The sequence below is a fragment of the Centroberyx gerrardi genome, chromosome 17 (assembly GCF_048128805.1).
Source record: "Centroberyx gerrardi isolate f3 chromosome 17, fCenGer3.hap1.cur.20231027, whole genome shotgun sequence".
NCBI classification, from domain to species: domain Eukaryota; kingdom Metazoa; phylum Chordata; class Actinopteri; order Beryciformes; family Berycidae; genus Centroberyx; species Centroberyx gerrardi.
In genome coordinates, this window is record NC_136013.1 from 7,038,433 (window position 1) to 7,061,236 (window position 22,804).

Below are 22,804 nucleotides of genomic sequence, written 5' to 3' on the forward strand. Positions count from 1 at the left end.
TTGAATATGTTGTGTAATCTGTAAGTTTTAAGTACAAGTTTTGTTGTGATACTTTGAACTACATTCTGGGTTTGATGTGTTGATAAAAGGCAAATTCTCTGAATAATTCAGGGAATTTTCCAGTTGCTCTTAATACTTTCTTGAGAGCAGTTAGCAATAGGAATAGGCAATGAAGAGTTAATATGAGTAAACTAATTTGGTTTTCAATGAATTCAGCCTTGGAGTTGAAAATCTTGATTTTTTTAAATCATCAAATGTACAAGATCTATAGGAATAATAATATTCTTATATAATAATAATATAATAGAAGGCAAAGTTTTTAAACGATCACCATCAACTTCCTTTACAGAGCAAGAAAAGGCCTGTTTTGAACCATGAAGCGCAGTAAGCACCGCGGACACAAGGAGGACAGGAATGGAGGTATCAGTAGCAACGATGTGTGACAGTAGATGAGGTCAAAGCGGCTGGGAAATGCAGGCTGATATTACAAACTCATGTTCACTTACATTTCTGTCAGGGTTTCCCTTAATGATGCCAGTCCTCTGAACTCCAGCCAATTTCACCCACTAAAACACATTCTGTCACACCAAAGCACTAAAGGTGTTCTCATGCATTGTCAAATTTGATTCCAGTCTTGAAAGATACTATGCAGCAGTTGCTTGACCTTCTAAATTTTGGATAAACTCATACATGTTCTTGAATAATTTTACTTGTAAATGGAAAATAAGCTTTTTGGAACTTTCTTAACCAATCATACAATAGATCCAAATGCAGGTTTGTCAGTGTTAACAAATATTGCAACTCTTTACAACTTTTAAATGCATGTATGATCATGTTCAGCTGTCACATATTGTCAGTACTTGTATCAAAAGCTCACAGCATGAATTTCAGAAAAAAATAGTCTTCAATTCAATACATCACAATGTAAGTAAAGCTTTCAGGGGGGAGACAGTGTTTCAACAGGGGGCTCCATATTGCAAGTATGTACTGAGCTTTCAAGATCTCCATTCTTCAGGTAGCGGACTATTTTCTTGCTACAATTCCGGTTGTCCTTATTGTGTATCTTTCCTGTGATCTCCAGATGAGCCGGCTATTCTGGAGACAGAGGACCTGGATGGGCAGGGCATGTTCATGGGAGGAGGCCCGGATCCTGACACCATCTCACTGGCCTCAGTCACAGCCGTCACCACCAATGTATCCAATAAGAGGCGAGTTCTTTCATGCATATGGATTTCCTTTTAACCCTATTGTTCTTATACAGCTTGTGTCCAGAGCCTGCGTGCCAAATATGATAGATACAAGGCTCTGCTTGTGTCTGTAGCTCAGATGAGTTATATTTTGTTATCACTGAGCAAACTTAGGACTCACATGAGTTTGACTTAACCATAGCGATTGTCACACTTTGTTATTATACAGATCAAAACCAGACATAAAGATGGAACCGAGTGCTGGAAGACCAGTGGATTACCAAGTAAGAGAATAAGAATAAAGTCATTGTCCCAGTTCCTTAAGATTTGTTATAATCTACATCATCAATCAATCAATCAATCAATCAATCAATCAATCAATCAATCATTCATTCATTCATTTCCAGGTCAGTGTGACAGTAATTGAGGCCAGACAGCTGGTGGGATTGAACATGGATCCTGTGGTCTGTGTGGAGATTGGAGAAGATAAAAAATACACGTCAATGAAGGAGTCAACCAACTGCCCATACTACAATGAGGTGAACAGTAATAGTAGGGCCAATCACATCAATCATTAAAACATATTTCATATCTATATGCGGCATTGTTTGACATGTAACTAAATACAAAGTCAACGTCCAGCCAACATTATAATCCTAACTTGTTTTTTTTGTTTGTTTTTCCAGTATTTTGTGTTCGACTTCCATGTCCCTCCAGATGTTATGTTTGACAAAATCTTGAAGTTGTCCGTAAGTTGTTTAACACACAACAGTTTAACCGATTCATATTATTCCCATAGTTTGTTGCAAGACATTGTTTTTCCTGTTTCACATCAATTTTTACTCCCTCAACCAACCCTTAGGTAATCCACTCCAAAAACCTCCTGCGTAGTGGAACACTGGTTGGAACTTTCAAACTGGATGTCGGCACAATCTACTTCCAGCAAGGTAAAGGATTCATGAAAATAAGGCTTTTTTAATTACACATGTATGATGACAATACTGATATTTAAGTGTATGTTGAATTTATTTTCTCTATTGTTTTACAGAACATCAGTTTTACCACAAATGGGCTGTGTTGTCCGACCCTGATGACATCACTGCGGGGTGCAAGGGCTACGTTAAATGTGACATTGCAGTTGTGGCCAAAGGAGACAATATAAAAACTCCACACAAGGCCAATGAGTCTGATGAAGATGACATCGAGGGGTAAATAAAATGTTATTGAACATCAATAAATTGTTCTTGCAAAGATGAAATCCTCAGGAAGGACCCCAGGAAGACTAGTGGTTGCTAAGGCATCAGCTAATGGGGATCAAAGAATAAACATGAAAACAAATATGTGTTGTTATGAAGCTGAATTTATTTACAGAAGATTCATATCATAAATTACTACTTTATCCTTCACAATTGTTGTTTCAGCATTTTTAAATTAATGTAGAAAATACCCATTTTTAACCCATTTCACCATTTTCCCATCCCTGCTTCAGCAATCTCCTGTTACCAGAAGGGGTTCCTGCAGAGCGACAGTGGGCTCGCTACTATCTGAAGATCTACAGAGCAGAGGGACTCCCCAGAATGAACACCAGCATCATGGCCAATGTCAAAAAGGCCTTTATAGGAGAGAATAAGGACCTGGTTGATCCTTATGTCCAAGTCCAGTTTGCTGGGCAGAAGGTAAGTGATAGCAAAGATCACACACTTTCACTCAAATGTGATTGCCTCTTGAGTTCCCTTTCAATCCACCCAAGTAAAAATATAAATCAAAACTACAATGCATTTTTTAATGATAAGAGCATTTTTTGTCAACAGTTTCTTTAAAGACTTGATCTAAGAACCTTATTTTATGGCAAAATATTTTCAATTTTCAAATTTTAAAGAAAATCCACTTGAATTGATTCATTTGAAAGTGAATGGGACCCGTCCTTGTTTTGTAACAAGTATACATGTGATTGTAATGTGTGATTACAGGGGAAAACGTCAGTTCAAAAGAGCTGCTATGAGCCCATCTGGAATGAGCAAATTGTTTTCACTGAGATGTTTCCACCACTGTGCAAACGCATGAAGCTCCAGCTCCGCGACTCAGATAAAGTGAACGATGTGGCCATAGGAACACATTTCATTGACCTGCGGAAGATTGCTAATGATGGAGACAAAGGTGATTCATGATGACTTGGTCTTAAGGTTAATCAAATTTTGGGGAGGGAAATTTGAACCTCTGAAATGTCAAAAACCTTAATGATATAGCCTTAGCACTGGATACATAAGGTATTCCAAGAAGAAATCTGGATCACTGAAACATTGTTTGAAGCTGGACATTAGCTAGTAGTAGATGGTAACTTTTTGTCTCCACACATTTCCAATACAAGCAAGCATCCTTCAGGTTAGCTTCAAAATGCTTCTTTTGGATATGGAATCAGATTGAGTAAGTTCTAAACGTTTGTGAATTGTTATCATATGAGTCATTTTTCCTTCTAACCAGTACCTGCAGTACCTTAAGTAGTTAAGTAGTACCTTTTCACCTTTAAGTTGCACCTTTTCAGATGCTCATTTACTCTATATCTCTCAGGCTTTCTTCCCACGCTGGGACCCGCCTGGGTGAACATGTATGGCTCCACCCGTACCTACACCCTGATGGACGAGTACCAGGAGCTGAATGAGGGGCTGGGTGAGGGGGTGTCCTTCAGGGCCCGCCTGCTCATCAGCCTGGGCATGGAGATCCTGGACACCGCCTCGCCTGACATTACCAGCTCCACAGAGGTGCAGGTGGAGGGAGTGCCCAACATCTCAGAGGTGCGTCCCTGCCTGGATGGGCAGCCAAGCAGAGGAATCCCATTGTTTTTCCTGGTGACATGTCATTGTGATGAAGCTATTTTGAATTATTGATTATCTTTATATAGCCCACCTGGTGCATTATTAACCCGCTATTTGCGTTAATGTGGCTTCTTTTTTGTTGGAGGACAATGTAAGTCACACAGTAGACTCAATTGAGCACAGAGGGACCGTAACCCCAAAGCTCTGTGGGAGTCCTGAGGGATTCAATTCTCGCCAAGCCAGGACTGTCAGATAGCTCATATTACAGGATTCTCGGGGCACACTAGATTACATAGTGTGTTGTTATAGTTCAACAATTTACTGTTACAATTTAGCTCAGATACTGACATTTGTTTGTCCATGTTCACAGACCGCCACTGGGAAGATGGAGGAGTTTTTTCTCTTTGGGTCATTCCTCGAGGCCACAATGATTGACAGAAAGATTGGTGATAAGCCCATCAGCTTTGAGGTCGCCATAGGTAATTTCCACTATCTAGTCGTTATCATACTGTCCTGCTGTCTGATACTGTCTCATCATCAGGCCCAAACAGAATCTGTGGACATTTTAGTTAATTTTCAGTGGTATTTTTGAACAAAAGTTGTGGAAATCTGTGAATTCTCTATGCAACATTTTTAGTATTAAAGCTGCAATATACAAGATTTTTATGTAAAACATACACCTGTCACCAAGTGGGGCTGCAATAGAGGTGAGCATCCTATCCCCACTAATTGAGACACGGTAGATTTGCAAAATTTGGAAATTTTGGTGTTGGGTATGGTCACTGGCAGGAAGTCTCTGCACAAAGGAAGTGAGGAATCAAAACTTAAGAGCAAAATAGAAAGCTTGTGCCTAAACAGCAGTGAGCGAGGGCTCTGTCCAGAGAAAGGCTGACTCACCAAGGTTAGATCTCTTGCCTCATTCGTCCCTTTTTATAGACTTTGGTATGAAGCATCACAGACCGGTGGGGTTGGTAAACATGAGTGTGCTGTGTGCAGTTTGCTGACATCAGGTTACATGATTTCTGGGTATTGACATGCTCAAAATTCAATCAGCTACCTCTCACTGCCATTTGAGGCCACCAACGTGTGAAAAATTGTGCATATGAAAGCCGATCCAATTGGGCCTGCTCATCATCATAAGGTGTCAGTACAGCACATTTTTTTGGTGTGACTGTTAACATAGTTGCTGATTGCCAGGTAACTATGGAAACGAGGTTGATGGGGTCGTCAAGCCGAAAACAAAGGGGAGGAAGGGAGGCGATGGTGACGAGGAGGAATCTGAACTGATCCAGAACTCCAGTGAGGAGGAGATGGACGATGACGACGACCTGACTTCAGTGGCTGTCACTCCTCCCATGAAACCTGTCATCACTGACCGGTCAGAGCAATAATATCATCATCATAGAATGGCAGTGCACAGAACAACAAGCTAATATAGAAAGAGCTCATTCCAAAATCAATCAAATCATTTACTATTTGAAAGAAAAACTGATGCCTGATAAGGTGCCTCTTATAAAATGATTTCTGGCAACAAGTATGGGTTATAATTAAAGTCATTATAAGACCATTCCCTGTGAAATTGTAATATTTTTAAGGATAGGATTTAAAAAATATTGGATTTTTTCCAAATTTAATGCATACCATTTTGGAATGAAAGCCTTCACATTGAGTCTCTTTACTTTGTTAGATATATAGTTTATAGGAAAAGTGCACATCAATCAACATCACAGCATATATGCCACTTTTAAGCAGCCAGGTGATTTTTTTCTATTTTCGATTGAACTTATTCCTGTCATGTGGTTTGTGTCCACAGGAACTACTTCCACCTGCCGTATTTTGAGAGGAAGCCATGCATCTACATCAAGAGCTGGTGGCAGGACCAGAAAAGGAGGCTGTACAACGCCAACATTATAGACAACATTGCACATAAACTGGCAAGTCATACACTTTACAAATACAGTAAGCATAGTATGAAAAAAACACACCAATCAGTTGTCTAAGGAGTTTTGTTAATTTGTCTGTTGGGAGTTGAATAGGGTTCCTGACTTTTGCCGAGTGAGCCTTAATGAGGAAAGACCATTAATTGAGCTGGTGGTGCATTGTTATTATTATCAATATGCAAACATATCCCACTGCTTCTACAGGAGGACGGTCTGAATGATGTGCAAGAGATCATCAAGACAGAAAAGGCCTATCCTGAGCGCAGGCTTAGGGGCGTCCTGGAGGAACTCAGCCATGGATGCAGGTCTTTAGTTACAAACTTCCCCTTCATATTATAAAAAAACTAGCTGTTTTATCATTTAATGGATCATAATAGACTTTCAAACTGACTGAGCTCCAATTCTTTCAGTCAGTTTCTATCGCTGGCAAACAAGGACCAGAATCAGTCTGGGAGAACCAAGCTCGACAGGGAGAGACTGAAGTTGTGCATGGCAGAAGTGGTATGTCAAGCATAAAGGAGCCGTGTTTTTCTTCTACATTTGTATTGTAAATATTTGTATCTGCATGCTAAATGCCGGGCTGTTTCTGCTTTTAGGAGAGCATAGGCCAGCAGGCAAAGACCATGAGGACACAGGTGAAGAAAAGCACAGTGAGGGATAAAATCAAGCTGGCTCAGAACTTCCTCCTAAAGCTGCGCTTCTTGGCTGATGAAGTAAGATATGCAGCATTATACTGTATGTGTCCACCATATGCACGTGGTATTGTTGTTGCATGTTTCAAAGTGGTTATTTGAATAATAGGGTAAGGTGAAATATTTAATTCATGTAACATTTCTTTTACTTCAGCCTCAACACAGCGTTCCTGATGTCTTCATATGGATGATAAGCAATGGAAAGCGTATTGCTTACGCCCGTGTCCCTTCCAAAGACATCCTTTTTTCTAATTTGGAGGAAGAGACTGGAAAGGACTGCGGCAAAGTCAAAACAATCTTTCTGAGGGTGAGTCTGCACTCACTCTCAATTGTAAAATAATCAAAAGGCACTCAGTCTGCTAAGCACCATTATTATTTGTAACCATGATTTTTTTTGCCACTATAAAATGATTTTGTTTTTCATAATTTTATTTATTTTTTTCTCATATATCAAAGATCCCTGGTAAGAAAGGCTTTGGGCCTGCTGGCTGGACGGTGCAGGCCAAGATAGAGATTTATCTGTGGCTGGGTCTGAGCAGACAGCGCAAAGACTACCTGAGCGGCCTGCCCAACGGCTTTGAGGAGAACAAGTTGTCAAAAGGACCTGGCCTGCCATCCTCACCTCCCATCAGCCTCACCTACATGAGTAAGGGTGCCATCCAATTCACAACAGCACATATTACAACCAGTCATACATGCATCTTCAATATGAACTGCATTCACAGTACGACGTGAAGATGTTCGCTCTAAAACATTTGAAAAATTGACACCTACTCTTACAAAATGATTGATAGAACAAAATGAAAACATATTGGTAATTAATTGATAACTTGAGTTCGCAATTGACATAATGATACCTGATGACCTGATCCTCCATATTTTAGAATAATGAACTTGAATGAAGATAATTCCAACATTTGCAAAATTAACTTTTCAAATGAACAATATACATTATAAGTGATTTATTGAGTAATGGATTAATTTTCTGAGCTTCTATATCTCTCCACAGTGAAGCAGATCTTCCAGCTGAGGGTCCATATGTACCAGGCTCGCAGCCTGTTTGCCGCTGACAGCACAGGCCTGTCTGATCCCTTTGCCAGAGTCTTCTTCTCCACACAAAGCCAGGTCACTGAGGTGAGAGCGCCAGAAAAGCTTGTTTAGGATACAAGGTCAAAAGTCAACTCAAAAGTCCCTCAATTTGATTCATAGTGGGTCCCACACTTTTATTAAGAGTTTTGACAGAGATTTGGTTTTATAGTTGTAATGTAAAGGGCGTCATTTAATCTTGGATGCTCACTGAAATTGGAGTACTTCAAATTAGTTGTCTGAAAGAATTTTTTCTTGCATTTCTTCCCAGGTGCTGGCTGAGACTCTCTGCCCAACATGGGACCAGCTGCTGGTTTTTGAGAACGTGGAGTTGTTTGGAACGGCCAGCGAACTGCGGGACGACCCTCCTATTATTGTCCTTGAAATCTATGACCAGGACACAGTGGTAAGGGTGGTTTTGAATAGAGGCACCTCTGTTTCCATCTGAATTAATGGGAGCAAACAGTCTAACTTCACACAGCTTGAATTTCCAGATAGCAACACCTTACTTACCTTACCTTGCTCTTCAGATCATCTCAATAATGTAAGAGTGTGTCTGTCTTCCACTTGAAATGTAAGGCTAAACATGTCATTCAAATACGAATGAGTTTCTGCATTTCAATAATACACTGTAATTTGATTATTCATACCATTGAAAGTTTAATCGATGTGTAAGTTATACCACACAATATCTGTATTATGTTATATTTATTTTGCTTTGTAAGTTGGCTGAGTGATTTTTTAGTAACCTTTTAAGATGTACCACTTTTGTCTTTAGCAACCTGATATGAATTATATTTGAAAGAATGCTTTTGCTGACTGACAATTCTATATTTGCTCCTATGAATAACACCATTGTTTTGGATGACCCTTTGGATAAGTAGAGTGTGGATTCTGATGGTTTGAAGTATTGTAGAGGCACTGTACTGTGTGCAGAGTAGATTGCACTGTATATCCAAAGGCATGCAAGAGGAATAAGATATGTATCAGCGGACTTTGTGTTAATTCACAGCAGTTCATGAGGACGGATGGTGTCCCCTTGATCGACTTATGCCTGTTGCATTCCTTTAAATGAAATTTGTGCTTTTTGTATGTTGTCACCGTAGAGCTTTGGACTCTTTATAACCACTAACTGCAAGAGAGATATAGCAATACTTGATTTCCTGTTTTGCAGTTCACTGGTTATGTTAGGTATCTTGTTTTTGTTTTTTTTTTTTTTGTTTTTTTTGCTCTTTTGTCTTCATTGCTCCTTTGTCTATTCTCTGCCTGGAAACATGTGCATCTCAAGCCATGTTTCTCCCTGTAGGTAGGGTATATCAAATGATCAATGACGTATTATGAGCGACCATATTGAATTTTTTTTTTTTTTTTTTTTGTAAAGCTGTTGTAACATGAACATTGATGACTTTTAAAAGACCATTCTTTCAAATATTCAGACCAGAGTTTGTGGTCTGGACTTTTGTTTAACTTAGATTTATCCCCACTACGTACCTTCTCTTCTTCTACCATTTAATTCCAGGGCAAAGCTGACTTTATGGGCAGAACATTTGCCAAGCCTGTTGTTAAGATGGCGGACGAACACTATGGACCTCCGCGCTTCCCTCCCCAACTGGAGTACTATCAGATCTACCGCGGGAACTGCACCGCCGGAGAAATGCTGGCAGCCTTTGAACTGCTGCAGGTTAGTCTGTCAAAGTTAGTTGTGAGATTAGTTTTGCATCATGACCATTCTCACTGGAAGACCATATTGAGAGTAAGTGCTTAATAAAGCTTTCTTTTGTCATCTGTCAGATTGGCCCCAATGGGAAAGCTGACCTGCCTCCCATAGACGGTCCCACAGATATGGACCGCGGCCCGATCCTGCCTGTACCACTGGGCATCAGGCCCGTCCTCAGCAAGTACAGGATTGAGGTGAAGACTTTGTTTTAGCGTTAACATGAACAGTGTGATTTATACTTATGTGAAATGTAATGGATTGAGAGAGGGCTTGGTAACTGACTTGTAATTACCAGTCTAAAACATGCCAATATTGTGTGACAGTAACTTTGTATCTGCAAAAAATATTTACTCAGGAATGAAGAAAACAATGCTTATTTTTTTTATCCATCTACATGTATTTTTTAAATAATATAATGGGGATTTAACAGGTTTTAAGGAATTAACGGTCATGAAACTCAACCGTTAACACCAAAATGACCATGTACACTTTAAATTCAAGCAAGAAAAAGAAAAACATCAAAATTGCAGTTATGTAATTTTCAGCAAGCAGCAACAAAGTAGTAACTAGCATAAGTGTGAATGACCATCCCTATTCTTCAGGTGCTGTTCTGGGGCTTGAGGGACCTGAAGAGGGTCAACCTGGCCCAGGTGGACCGGCCTCGTGTGGACATAGAATGTGCCGGCAAGGGAGTCCAGTCCGCCCTCATCCAGAACTACAAGAAAAACCCCAACTTCAGCACTCTTGTCAAGTGGTTTGAAGTGGTACTCTATCATTTAAATCATTCCAATAATACTCACTCACTCGCTTTCACATTTTATTTTAAAATTGATTCGAATTTTGTGTCAGCTGTTGTTATTTGTCCTTAAGTTATTGTCTTTACACCAGTGTCACAAAGAGAAATTCCTGCACATTTATTATACTTGCTACTCAAACTTGTTTGTCAGGACTTACCTGAGAATGAGTTGCTCCACCCGCCGCTGAACATCCGAGTGGTGGACTGCAGGGCTTTCGGCCGCTACACCCTGGTTGGCTCCCATGCTGTCACCAGCCTGCGGAAGTTCATCCACAGGGCATCGGACAAGCAGGCCAACAACTGGTCCACTACAGGTAGGCTGGCCTTTTATAAACTAAAACCTGGAGTCATATTACACAACAGGGCAATACCCAGCGGAAGAAGCTGTACATCAACTTGTAGTCTTAGGATTCTGTTGACTAACTGTATTTCATTGAAGATTTTTTTTCAAAATAGTTTTCTCTGTATTATTGTTACTTTGCAAATACATGCAAATCGACCTTTAGATCTGTGTTTTCCCGAACTATGACATGATGCCCAGGTATGAAAGTTAATGATAATATAGATAAACACTCTCATGGTGGCTCACCACAAGCAGCAGTTTAATTTTGTAAACTCATACAGCATGTAACCAGTCCAGCTAGTTAAATCTGTGTCACTGTTATCACTCTCAGTTGAACACATTGTTACAATAGTGTAGTGATTAACATTGGTTTATCTGCAGCACTTTTGTGGTATTGCCAGCTTCATAAAAAAAAAAGAGTAAAAATGTATTTATGTGTACAAAAACAGGGAAATGTGTCATTCCTTATCTGTTTCATCTTTCAGAGGAAATTGTTGTTGTCAGTTTGGAACAAGAGCCTAATTTTAAGAAGATGGACACCGTGGTCAAGCTGGACTCTGTGAGTTTCATTTTTTTTTTATCTATCCAACTGGCTAAGAAAGAAACTTGACATACAAAATGTGCACACTAACAGCATACAACAATGTAAATGAGCAAGAGAGAGTAAAGTGAGAGTAAAGAGACAACCAGATGGAGATTAAGATGAATATTTTAGAACTGTAAAATGTTCTTACATGATTTCACATTATCCAATCTGGTTTTCTACCTAGTGCTCAGATGCCGTGGTCAAAGTCGAGGTAAGCATGATGTGAAAGTGCCTTGGTTGCTTTTATGACAGAATTCGAAAGATTTTAAGTTGTTTCGGGAAATGTAAAAGCCTTACTGACAAGATGCTGAACACTGTTTGTATAAAAGGACGATGACAAGGATGGAAAAGGGAAAAAGAAGAAGAGGAAGAAGGGCGACGAGATTGAAGAAGAGGAACTTGACGAGAGCATGTTGGATTGGTGGTCCAAATATTTTGCCTCCATTGAAACTCTGACAGAGGTGAGAGATAGGAAAACGGTTCACTCAAGTACTTTGAGAAAACTGTGATGTTACGATAGATCTTGCTTCCCTCTTGATAAGTACAGTTGAGAAATGACATCCTGCTCCTACAGGCTCTCAAGGCTCAAGAGGCAGCTCTTTCTGATTCGGAGGACAAGGATGACATGGATCTTGCAGATGGTGGAGGTAAAACCAGATGAGACCTTGAAAAGGACTGGAGTAGGGTTTTTATGTCAAATTTTAAGTTCAGTATTATCCATTTTGTGCTTTCATGTGCCTCCTGGGCCGAATAGTAGCTGCAAATAATTCTTAGTATTTGTTTTAACGTGCTAGAAACCAGATCAGTGAGGTTTATTGTATGAGGAGGACTCACCTACTGTCAAGTAAGTTGTAAAATCATTGAAAAAACTACAAAATTAACTTTAAAATACTTTCCTGTGATAATCTAAACGTTCTGGCAATCCTAGTATTGTACTCTCCTTTACAGAAAGCCCCACCCATCTGGCACCAAAGCAGGATAAAACAAACCATAAAGAACTATTTGCAAATAGTTGTTTCACCCGGATGTTATTTGACCCTTCAAACCAAGTTCATGCATGTTCATCTTTTATCAACTCACTAACTCAGACTGTTGTTCTCTTCTGCAGTGCAAAGTGAACCTATGCAAGTCTCATAGCCCAAGAATGCCTCCATGTAGATGCTGACATGAATCCAAATTTCCACACAGTGGGCCCGTCCACTTCTCCCTCTCAGATGCATATTAGCCATATGCTTGCCATGAAAGTTGTCAATTAGTAATTATGATAATAACATTGTAAGAGCATACAAGGCAGATTAATAATCAGATTTATTAATCTGCATCATTTGTCATGATGAACACCTATTTTAGAAAATGATATAAAATTCATTTGAAACATGCATAAAGTTTAAATTTTATCAAAGAACCATCTGTATATCAGATTGTGTCCAGCTGGACCTACATGCTGCGCCATCCAGGCTGTATAGCATCACATATTTATAATTTACCATAATACATTATGCATGTTAATGTAGTATGCACTGTAAGTATTCTATGGTGTATACTGCATATATTATTTATTGTATGGTGTAATCTAGATGTTTATGTGAACAGTAACAGAAAGAAATGTTTCACTGTCAATGATAATGAAAAGAACCAGCCAAGCTGTGAGCTGGAAGTCTTTACCGAGGCTGTCCAGCTGTTGTCTCCCCAGAGGATCCTGTCATCCAATCAAGTATCCCCACTGAACTGTATACTGCAACAGTATACAGTTCAATACTATGCTTGCTGTATTGCAGTAAAGCAGCTGGTTTGGCAACTTTCATGTGGAATTCATGTCTCGAGTGCTCTGCTCCCTTACCCTGCAACCCCCCACCCCCACCCCCTCGCTCTACCCTCGCCGCTAACCTGTACTCAGATATCAAACCTGATGACTCTCCTGTAAAAGGCACCAAGAGAGGAAAAGGAAAGAAGGAAAAGAAGAAGCCTGTTGATTTCTCAGAGAAGAGGAAGCCAAAACTGGATGAGCTGAAGGTACTGAAATGTTCTTAGCACCTACTACACTGCTGAAAGAACCGTCTCAAAGCTTGTTCAAAAATACAATAGAATAGAATAGGATGGAGGAAACTTGCTTGCCACACAACAGCTGATGTACACAGTCTACATGGCAAGACCAGACAGGTGGAAGTCCAAACCATGAAAAGGTGCCACTTTACTCAACAATGGCATCATAAAATACTCAATTCATGTTTTTATTCATTTTGTGCTTCCACACAAGGTGTATCCCAAGGAACTGGAGAGCGAATATGACAACTTCGAAGACTGGCTGCACACTTTTAACCTGTTCAGGGGAAAGGGCGGCGATGATGAGGAGCAGAACATGGCAGATGAGGACAGAATTATTGGAAAATTCAAAGTAAGAATGGATTGTTTAGTGTGATATACAGTAAATCACTCAGTTATTTTGGTTTTAGTTACATTATTTGTCTATATCTAAATTTGATATCCAGTGAAAATCAAGCTCTTTATGGATTATTATTCCTGAAGACTGTTGCCGCTTTAGATGACATAATCAATTGTGCAATGAATATTCTGTAACATTTCTTTCCCCAAAATGGATATACTTTACATTTTGCAATGTAACCCTTCACGTGTTTGTGTATCTTTGTGTGTGTCAGGGCTCACTGTGCATGTACAAAGTGTCGATGTCAGATGATATGTCCAGAGATATGGGCTTCGACTCCAACATGGGAATGTTCCAGAACATCCCTCACAATGATCCCATTAATATCCTCGTCCGTGTCTATGTCATCAGGGTAGGTTATGTACTCTACACTGTTTTTTTCACTGCTTTTTAAGGTGAATACAGTTGTAAATATACTACTGTGTATCATGAAGGGAATCTCCAATTGTAAGGATAATGAATAAGTAGCGTTATCAAGTTCATAGTGTTATTTAAAAGTTATAATTTTCCACAATCCCATGACAATAAGTCAATTCACCCAGCTCTATTTGTATGAACATGAATTTGAAAATCTTTTTTGGTAGGCGACTGATCTGCATCCAGCAGACATAAATGGGAAAGCAGATCCATACATTGCAATCAAACTGGGAAAGTCAGAGATCAAAGACAAAGAGAATTACATCTCAAAACAACTGAACCCTTTGTTTGGCAAGTAAGTAGAAAGGCTATTTTTCTGATAAAGGTACATTACATTGCAGAAAAATTCCTGAAAATTAATTTTGTAGATGATTTTACAAAGTTATTATTATTATTATAGTAATAGTAGTAGTAGTCATTATTATAAGGAAGTTGTTGATGTCTTAAATATGTATGAAAATATAACAAATACTATGTTTCCCTTCCTACCAGATCCTTTGACATTGAAGCCACATTCCCAATGGATTCCACACTAACGGTGTCAATTTTTGACTGGGACCTGGTGGGAACTGACGATCTGATTGGAGAAACCAAAATTGACCTTGAGAACCGCTTCTACAGCAAACACAGAGCCACATGTGGTGTTGCATCTAACTACGCCATGTAAGAAGCAAAGGACGACTTGCCTGTAGAAGTGTGGAGCAGACTGTGGACAAATTGTAGTTGTAAATAATTCTTAGCATTTGTTTTATTCTGCTTGGAATACTGGATAGGTGGATTTTACAGCATCTTTAGTGCACATAGTCGTATGTGCACTACATGGCAAACCCCACATATCTGGCACACATGTCAACTTTTCCCACAAAAGATGCATAAGATCACTGTTTAAGGTCATCATAGTTTTAAAGCATTCATTATGTTTCATGTGACTTTCATTCCTTTTGCTCTTTTCTGCAGCCATGGCTACAATGTATGGCGGGACCCAATGAAACCCACACAGATCCTGGCCAAGCTGTGCAAGGACGGCAAGCTGGACGGGCCTCACTACGGGCCTGGAGGAAGGGTGAAGGTAGCGAACCGTGTCTTCATGGCGGCGACTGAGATAGAGGATGAAAATGGTATGGTTTGCTGTCACTCGCACCATTTTGTTTCTCCCATTGAATGCTTACCAGGAGACATGTAAAATGTCTCTATGGGAGGTGTGCTCTCCTTAGTACTGGCTGCTTGGAATGTTGATGATACAGGATTTTATTCTTATTATTTATCACTCTGGATAAGAGCATCAGCTAAATACCCAAAATGTAAATGCAAAGTTGTGATTTCAAGTGAAGTAAAAGATAGAATTACACCACATAAATATGTCTTCTTGTGTCAAAAACACAAGCCTCTGTTCCTGTTGTCTTTTGTAACACAAAACAACCCCCACAGGTAAAGTCAGGTTTAGTTTAGTTCTGTTATTTGCATCTATAAAGGTGACGAAGCACAGAAAGAAGAGGAAAAAAAATACACAGTGTGCAGATGAGATAAAAAAAAAACCCTTAGGGTAACAAAGCATCTCACTTCAAAAGAAACAAAGAAACAGTATTTGGCTGTATACTTGGATTTATTTGATGATGTTTGGCAGGTTTGAAGAAGCAGACAGATGAACACTTGGCCCTGACAGTGTTGAGGCACTGGGAGGAAATCCCGCGGGTCGGCTGCAAACTGATCCCAGAACATGTGGAGACCAGACCACTCCTCCACCCCGATAAGCAAGGAATTGAACAAGTACGTCATGCTGGCTATACTCCAACGTCTTTGTTGCCACGAGTGAGTAAAAAGCTGTGCTTGCATACTTAAACATTTTGTTTCCTTGTGTTTAATTGTTTTCAGGGAAGAATTGAGATGTGGGTGGATATGTTCCCTAAAGATATGACTGCCCCTGGACCTGCCCTTGACATTGCACCAAGGAAACCAAAGAAGTATGTTTACTAATCACACCTGGGTCAAATAGCATTTACAAAGACATTTTTACAGTTTGTTTTAGCCTATCTAGGTTCCAGATGGGTGGGGCTTGCTGCATAGGACAGTACAGTCAGGGCCAGAAATCTTAGGTAACCATAGGAACATCTTCGAACACTACGTAAATTGTTTTTCTGCCATTAACCAATGTGTCATCATATATGTTGTCGACAACTTTTCTTTTGTGCATGTCTCCAGGTTTGAACTGAGGGTGATCGTTTGGAACACAGATGAGGTCGTTCTAGAGGATGATGATATCTTCACTGGCGAGAAGTCCAGTGATATATTTGTGCGAGGGTAATTATAGGCCAGATATGTGTTTTTCTTTTATCCTTATGTATTTTTATTTTTTCTGTCTATTTTTCTGTATTTGTTTTATGTGCACCACTTCACTAAGGCAAATTCATAATGCATGCTAATTGGATAAGATTTTATTCTAATTGTGACAACAACCTACCCGGGTTGTAAATGTATTCACCATCTCCTCTCTGTAACAGTTGGCTGAAAGGGCAGCAGGAGGACAAGCAGGACACCGACGTCCACTACCACTCCATCACAGGGGAAGGCAACTTCAACTGGCGCTTTGTCTACCCCTTCGACTACCTCATGGCTGAGGAGAAGATTGTCATCTCAAAAAAGGAGTCCATGTTTGCCTGGGATGAGACCGAGTACAAGATCCCAGCTCGTCTCAATCTTCAAGTGTGGGACGCTGACCATTTCTCTGCAGATGACTTCTTAGGTGCAGTGGTCAATCAGTTATAATAACCTCTGCCTTAATCAATCCCTATTGGTAACACAGAATTAAAGCAAGTTGTGGTGCTTTTCAAAGGATAGTAGGTAACTTATGTGCTTGGTTGACAAAATAATTACACCTTTACAGATTGGATTCTTTATATTTTAGAGGTATTGAATGATGAATGTGAGGTAATGTTTTTTTTTTTTCCAAAATGAATATGTTGTGCTTTGGAATAGAACTCTTCAGGTGTTTTCTATTTAAGAACTGGGTCAATAGTTTATTAAAGAGTTCTTCATCTTTTTCTTGATTATGCCAATTAACCTTTCATGCGTTTTAAACAAAACAATTCAATTGTCTCTTTTCATAGGTGCAATCGAGCTGGACCTGAACCGTTTCCCACGTGGTGCTAAGACTGCCAAGCAGTGCAGCATTGATATGGTGACAAATGAAGCAGAGATGCCCATGGTCTCCATCTTCAAACAGAAGAGGATCAAAGGCTGGTGGCCATTTGTGGCCAGAGATGAAAATGATGAGTTTGAACTCACGGTAGGTCACAGTAAACCAAAATGGTCATGACTGAACAAAATTGAAACGTATATTGAAACGTAGTATATTGCAGGAATAGGTGTAGATGGTGAATTTTGAATCTTAAAAAATGATGCCCTATACAAATGAAACAAAACAGTTCTTAGTGAATCAACGTATCAAAGAAATTCCATTAGAACAATCCAAAACAAAGTAAAAAACTTGTACAAAAAATGACAAGTGACAAGTGAAAACGAAGCGAAACGACTCTAACATGAGTTGAATGATAAATATACTAGAACTCTACCGTTTGTCCAATTTAAGAGTGTGATGTTTGATAAAGCTTGATCTGTTGGGCTTTGGGACTGGGAAGGGGACACTCCAAGAGGAAACTTTAGTCGTTGCTAGTATGAATAACACTTGTAACATTAAATCAGACTGCAATCTGTAGCGTAAACCCAATGATGACTGAGAGTTTGTTTGTCTTTTGCAGGGAAAAGTGGAAGCGGAGCTGCACCTGTTGACAGGAGAGGAAGCTGAGAAATTCCCAGTTGGTGAAGGACGCAACGAACCAGAGCCGCTAGAGAAACCCAAGTATGGAAGATGTTCTCTCAACATCTTCGTCTTTCACATTGTTGACCATTCTTTTGACCTATTTTCTCAAACGTCACTGTTTGCTTTAATTTATTCTTTGGTTTCTACTCTTCTACCGAGTTAGCATACTTATACACACGCACACACACACAACATACAGTAAAGGACTGGTGCGCTCAACTCGAAACTTTATAAATATAAAATGGGTGCAGACTGGACGGGAAGTAGGCTATGCTTTGCTTATCTCACACACACACACACACACACACATGCACACACACACACACGCACACACACACACACACACACACACACACACACACACACACACACACACACACAACTTCAAGTCCAGCTGCAAAGTCCATTGTCCAAAAAATGTTCAACACTCCCAACTCCAACATAGGACCTAATGCAATCAAGTTCAATAAAACAAAATAAATACGTAAAATCTAATGTAAATAAATCATAAAAAAGAACCTAGCTTTGTGACATAAAAAAAATAATTATAATAAAATAACTTTAAACTCATAAAATACAATGATAATCAATTTCATGACATGAGGAAAGACATCTTTACGAATTTACTACAACCGCGTTCTGGACTTAAACCAAGGATCTTCTTGGTTTACATGGTAAGTTGGTGTTTCTTCATTTCTGTTATATATTTCTACCTAGTATCATCTTTGAATTCTCAAAATGCATAGTTTTTCTTTCTTACCTTTTGCTATATCTTTGTTTCAGTAATTTCAACTATATTTACATCTAAATTGACTTACATAGAGAGCAACAGTAGGGTGGGCTACAGTATGTGGCTTAGAGGCGGTATTGCTAAACATCTGTGTTTCTGTCCTTCCAGCCGTCCAGACACCAGCCTTCTGTGGTTCCTCACTCCCTTCAAAGCCATAAAACATTTGATCTGCAACCAGTACAAGTGGCTGGCCATCAAGATTGTCACCGTTCTGCTACTGCTGGCCATCGTGGCTCTTTTCCTCTACAGCATGCCTGGTTACATGGTGAAGAAAATGATGGGTGCTTGAGAAGATGCTCGGACACCTACGCAGAAGCTTCCAGCGATTTCACTAACCGGATTGACTTCTAGTTAGATTTTCCCTACCTCCGCTCCCCCCATCTATAGTCCCTCTTCAATCATACCCTTTTTAAAACCAAAAAAAGCAACAAACTTGTGGATTTAAGTAGACGAGGAGTCATACCATGAACCATAGAGATAAAAAAAGCAGTCAGATTTTCAGATAGTCTCAAATAACTATCAGGTGTTTAAAGTGTCACTTGCCTATTTGTTGCATCTTTACAGACTATGTAACCCAAACCCAGACCTTAGCCTAACCCAAAAACCTAAACCCAACCTTACCTTGACCCTATTTCTAACCCTAACCCCAACTCTAACATTAGCCCTAACCCAGACATTGGATATCTGTAGACTGCTTTGTGCCCTTTTGTGTTACCTGAAACTCAGTAGGCTTCTTAGTGACACATTATGGTCACTTGACTGTAAGCTGAGTATCAGCATTGGACAATCCAAATGAAGTGTGACCAGAAAGCCTACTCTATTGACTAGTCTCCGGTAGGCTTTCAAAGTCATGACAACACCATGGCAAATGAACGCAATCTTTTATTCATGATAAAATTCACTACCAGTGTAGGGTGTTATGGTAACATCTCCATCTCTGTATTTGTCAGTGGCAAAGATATTGGGATAGTGATTGACAATTTTTGCTGTCTTTTGGTCAAATTGACATTACAGACCAAATGATGAGTACACATTTACAGTGCAGAATGTCATGTTTGCACACATGTGAAACAATATTTGAAAAATTACATTCATAGTCTCCAGTCCCCTAGTTTCAGTTTAGCATAAGGGTTTGTACAAATTTGGGTCAGGTGTTTTCAATGACCATATTTCAACATGTTTCATATTCTGAAGATAAAGGTTTTGTTTCTGGTTGCCAGTAGATTCAGATTTTTGAGCTATAAAATGCACACCAAGCTGGAGGTGAGAGAGCTTTCCATAACTGGAAAGCAAGGCATTGTGAGGATGAAAAACAAAGAAAATCTCTGAAGGAAACAACTACTGGAGGAGTAAGCAGTCATCCAACCTCAACCTGTCCAAGAAAGACAACAGTGACCGATAACGGAAAAATCATAAGGGTTGTGAAGAAAAACTCAAGAACATTGGTTCCAGAGATGACACCTAATCTCCAAAGAACAGGGGGTCAAAATATCCCAAGATACTTGGTGAAGGACAGAATTAAAGAGCCAACTCTTCCAGATGATAACCTCTCATCAGCACCGGGAACAAGGGTCAAATTGGAAATTGTCAAAAAAAAAAAAAGTACAAAACTGGTCTTGATGAGTTCTGGAAGCTTGTTTTATGGCCAGGTGAGACAAACGTTATTGCAATGATGGAAAGATGAAAGTGCGGAAGAAGAGGAAGATTCACAAGATCCTAAGTATACTACTTGATATGTTACGCATGGTGGAGGGATTGTAATGGGTCTTTATTGATGAGTTAACTGGTGATGGCTACAACAGATGAATGCCCAGAAAAGATCCCCAAACTGCATTATGCAACAAGACATCCCGTCCCCAAACATACTACTAATTTAACCATGGAGTTCATCAAGAGGAGGAACCTTTTTCAATCAGTCGAATTTAAGTCTCACTGAGTGTACATTTCACTTGATCAAGAGGAAACCAAGGCAAGAAAACCAACACGCTCCAATTGAAAGAGGCTGCAGCAAAGGCTTGACACCGAATCTCAAAGGAACCAACTATCTGATCTCACCATCCCTGTAGTAATGCTGCTGTGTATTTAACTAGACACAATCTTGCAATGTGGTGATTTGGATTTGCGATTTTTGAGTTGACGTTATTCTTGAACTATTTTTGTCCATATTCTGGTTACGTTTGCACTGATTTATTGTGGTTGTTTATATGAATTTTCATTTGCATTTCTTGGTCAACAGCATACGGCATATGACTTTGTGAATAAAGTTGCATGAAAACAAACGTTTCCTTCCATGCCATCAGTATGTGAATGAAAGAGAAAGAGCAAGATGATCGTTTGATGGGATCTGATCATATGGTTATTCTAACCAACTGTTATTTATCTCTGTACTCTGCCAGCCGTCCAGACATTGCCCTCCTCTGGTTCCTCACTCCCTTCAAAGCCATAAAACACTTGCTCTGCAACCAGTACAGGTGGCTGACCATCAAGATTGTCACTGCTCTCCTGCTGCTGGCCATCTTGGCTCTTTTCTTCTACAACATGCCTGGTTACATGGTGAAGAAAATGATGGGGGCCTAAGTTAAACTAGCAGAAGATAACTTATTACAAAGGGTGTGCATTCAGTAATTAGTATGTCTTTTAGTCTTGGGAATGTCTTTGCACTTTTTTTTGCCATTTGACTAAAGAAGAATTGATGTATTATTATATGAGCACTATTAGAATAGCAGTGCTATAAGGAATCTTCTTATCAGTTGATTATTAATGCAGGCTATTGAGTACACATCTCAGCGTATTGCTACTGTTGTGTGATAACCATTGTAACACCAGTTTTGTCTTTTTCTTGAAATTTGGTTTTCTGTATGCAACATTTTGTGAATCTATTCCCATTAAACCCATTCAACACCCATTGTTCATCTACAAAATTGAATGGCCATCAGTTGGCCATACAATAGAAGAATTAAAATGATATAACAACAGTTAAATATTTGATTAAAGCAAATTAATCCAATGTGGTGGAGAGTTTTTAGTCCAGTTGGCTTGTGTTGGAATTCAGATTTTCTTGCTTGATTTATTGTATCAAGTTACATTCACGTTTATTTGTAAGTGTTGCAGTTGAACTGTGCATGATACTTTGAATTTGTGAATAAATTGACTTCTGAACCATGAACTTCACTTCTTCTCATCTGTGTGTTACGTGCCCTTGTCTTTGTATTTGTATGTATAAGTGAGTAACGGGAAGTGGAAAGGTCTCTTCATTGACCCTGCATGCCTTCTCACTTATGATACCAATACAAACAATACATACAATCAATAATTATGGGGCTCAAACACATGACTGTCTATCATACCCATCTCCATCCAACCTCCGCACCAACAAGGATGTCACACTTGGTGGGGAGGTAAGTCGGATTCGGGTTGTATCAATACTTGGTAGCAGCAATATTCTTGTTGTATACACCTTATTATATATCATTTGTACTGTTGACTGGCTTTGGCACTGTCTAACCAACTGTTTATTTATCTGTGTGCTCCATCAGCCGTCCAGACATTGCCATGCTCTGGTTCCTCATTCCCTTCAAAGCTGCAAAACACCTGATCTGTGACCAGTACAGGTGGCTGACCATCAAGATCGTCCTGGTCCTCCTGCTGTTGGCCATCCTGGGGTTGTTCATCTACAACATGCCAGGATACATGGTGAAGAAGATGCTGGGGGCTTGAGATATCCTCAGCTATGTATCACCCGCGTCTTTGTATTTTTGACAAAAGAATTCTACAAATCATAGATTATTAGTGTTATTAGAACAGCCATGCAATAAGGCAATCTCGCTCTCATCATTCAATTACTGACAATGGCTATTACTCTAATATAATATACTGACATATAATCGCTTAAAGGATAAGTTTGGCAATTTTGGACCTATATATAATTTGTCTGTTACATACCTGTAGTACTTGGACCTGCAGAGAATATTGACTCCTTGTCATTGTGGAATAATAAACATGCACCACCACATTGCAACAATGTCTTTAGAGGATAAGTATGCCAATTGTCGACCTATATGTAATTTGTCTCTTACATACCTGTAGTACTTGGACCGACAGAGAATGACTCCTGCGTCAGCTGTCCGTTGAAACGGCGAGCTCCGTTGCCTCTTGCTACTAACAATGAGGCCAAATG

The 22,804-nt window shown here is 39.5% G+C and overlaps 1 protein-coding gene across 3 annotated transcripts; it reads left to right on the top strand.

Annotated features, from left to right (window-relative positions):
- The first annotated feature begins 374 nt into the window (after positions 1 to 374).
- LOC139915383 (otoferlin-like) lies at positions 375 to 22,344 on the top strand. 3 transcript variants are annotated; one of them, XM_078289358.1, is made up of 41 exons: positions 375 to 420; positions 1,082 to 1,208; positions 1,417 to 1,471; positions 1,595 to 1,726; positions 1,874 to 1,936; positions 2,050 to 2,134; positions 2,236 to 2,395; positions 2,677 to 2,863; positions 3,158 to 3,344; positions 3,756 to 3,979; positions 4,371 to 4,479; positions 5,198 to 5,378; positions 5,814 to 5,934; positions 6,145 to 6,245; positions 6,351 to 6,441; positions 6,537 to 6,653; positions 6,787 to 6,939; positions 7,089 to 7,278; positions 7,642 to 7,766; positions 7,990 to 8,124; positions 9,238 to 9,399; positions 9,510 to 9,629; positions 10,038 to 10,199; positions 10,383 to 10,545; positions 11,060 to 11,133; positions 11,345 to 11,371; positions 11,490 to 11,621; positions 11,735 to 11,801; positions 13,088 to 13,173; positions 13,418 to 13,555; positions 13,818 to 13,955; positions 14,188 to 14,315; positions 14,513 to 14,683; positions 14,978 to 15,138; positions 15,645 to 15,787; positions 15,893 to 15,981; positions 16,220 to 16,318; positions 16,519 to 16,760; positions 17,125 to 17,303; positions 17,776 to 17,876; positions 22,164 to 22,344. In XM_078289358.1, exons 1-41 carry the CDS (start codon positions 375 to 377, stop codon positions 22,342 to 22,344), a joined length of 5,352 nt encoding a protein of 1,783 aa, XP_078145484.1. The 3 variants fall into 3 exon arrangements, with proteins under 3 accessions (XP_078145484.1, XP_071760094.2, XP_071760095.2); XM_071903993.2 differs by lacking the exon at positions 22,164 to 22,344 and adding an exon at positions 18,736 to 18,916 and having other exon boundaries at positions 11,735 to 11,807; positions 13,058 to 13,173; XM_071903994.2 differs by lacking the exon at positions 22,164 to 22,344 and adding an exon at positions 18,736 to 18,916.
- The last annotated feature ends 460 nt before the right edge of the window (positions 22,345 to 22,804 follow it).

Excerpts from the sequence above, each read along its gene's own strand:
- LOC139915383 (XM_071903993.2), top strand. The coding sequence starts at position 375 with ATGAAGCGCAGTAAGCACCGCGGACACAAGGAGGACAGGAATGGAG. Across the intron at positions 6,246-6,350 it reads GAACTCAGCCATGGATGCAG|TCAGTTTCTATCGCTGGCAA; the intron begins GTCTTTAGTTAC and ends CAATTCTTTCAG. Across the intron at positions 17,877-18,735 it reads GAGCCGCTAGAGAAACCCAA|CCGTCCAGACACCAGCCTTC; the intron begins GTATGGAAGATG and ends CTGTCCTTCCAG.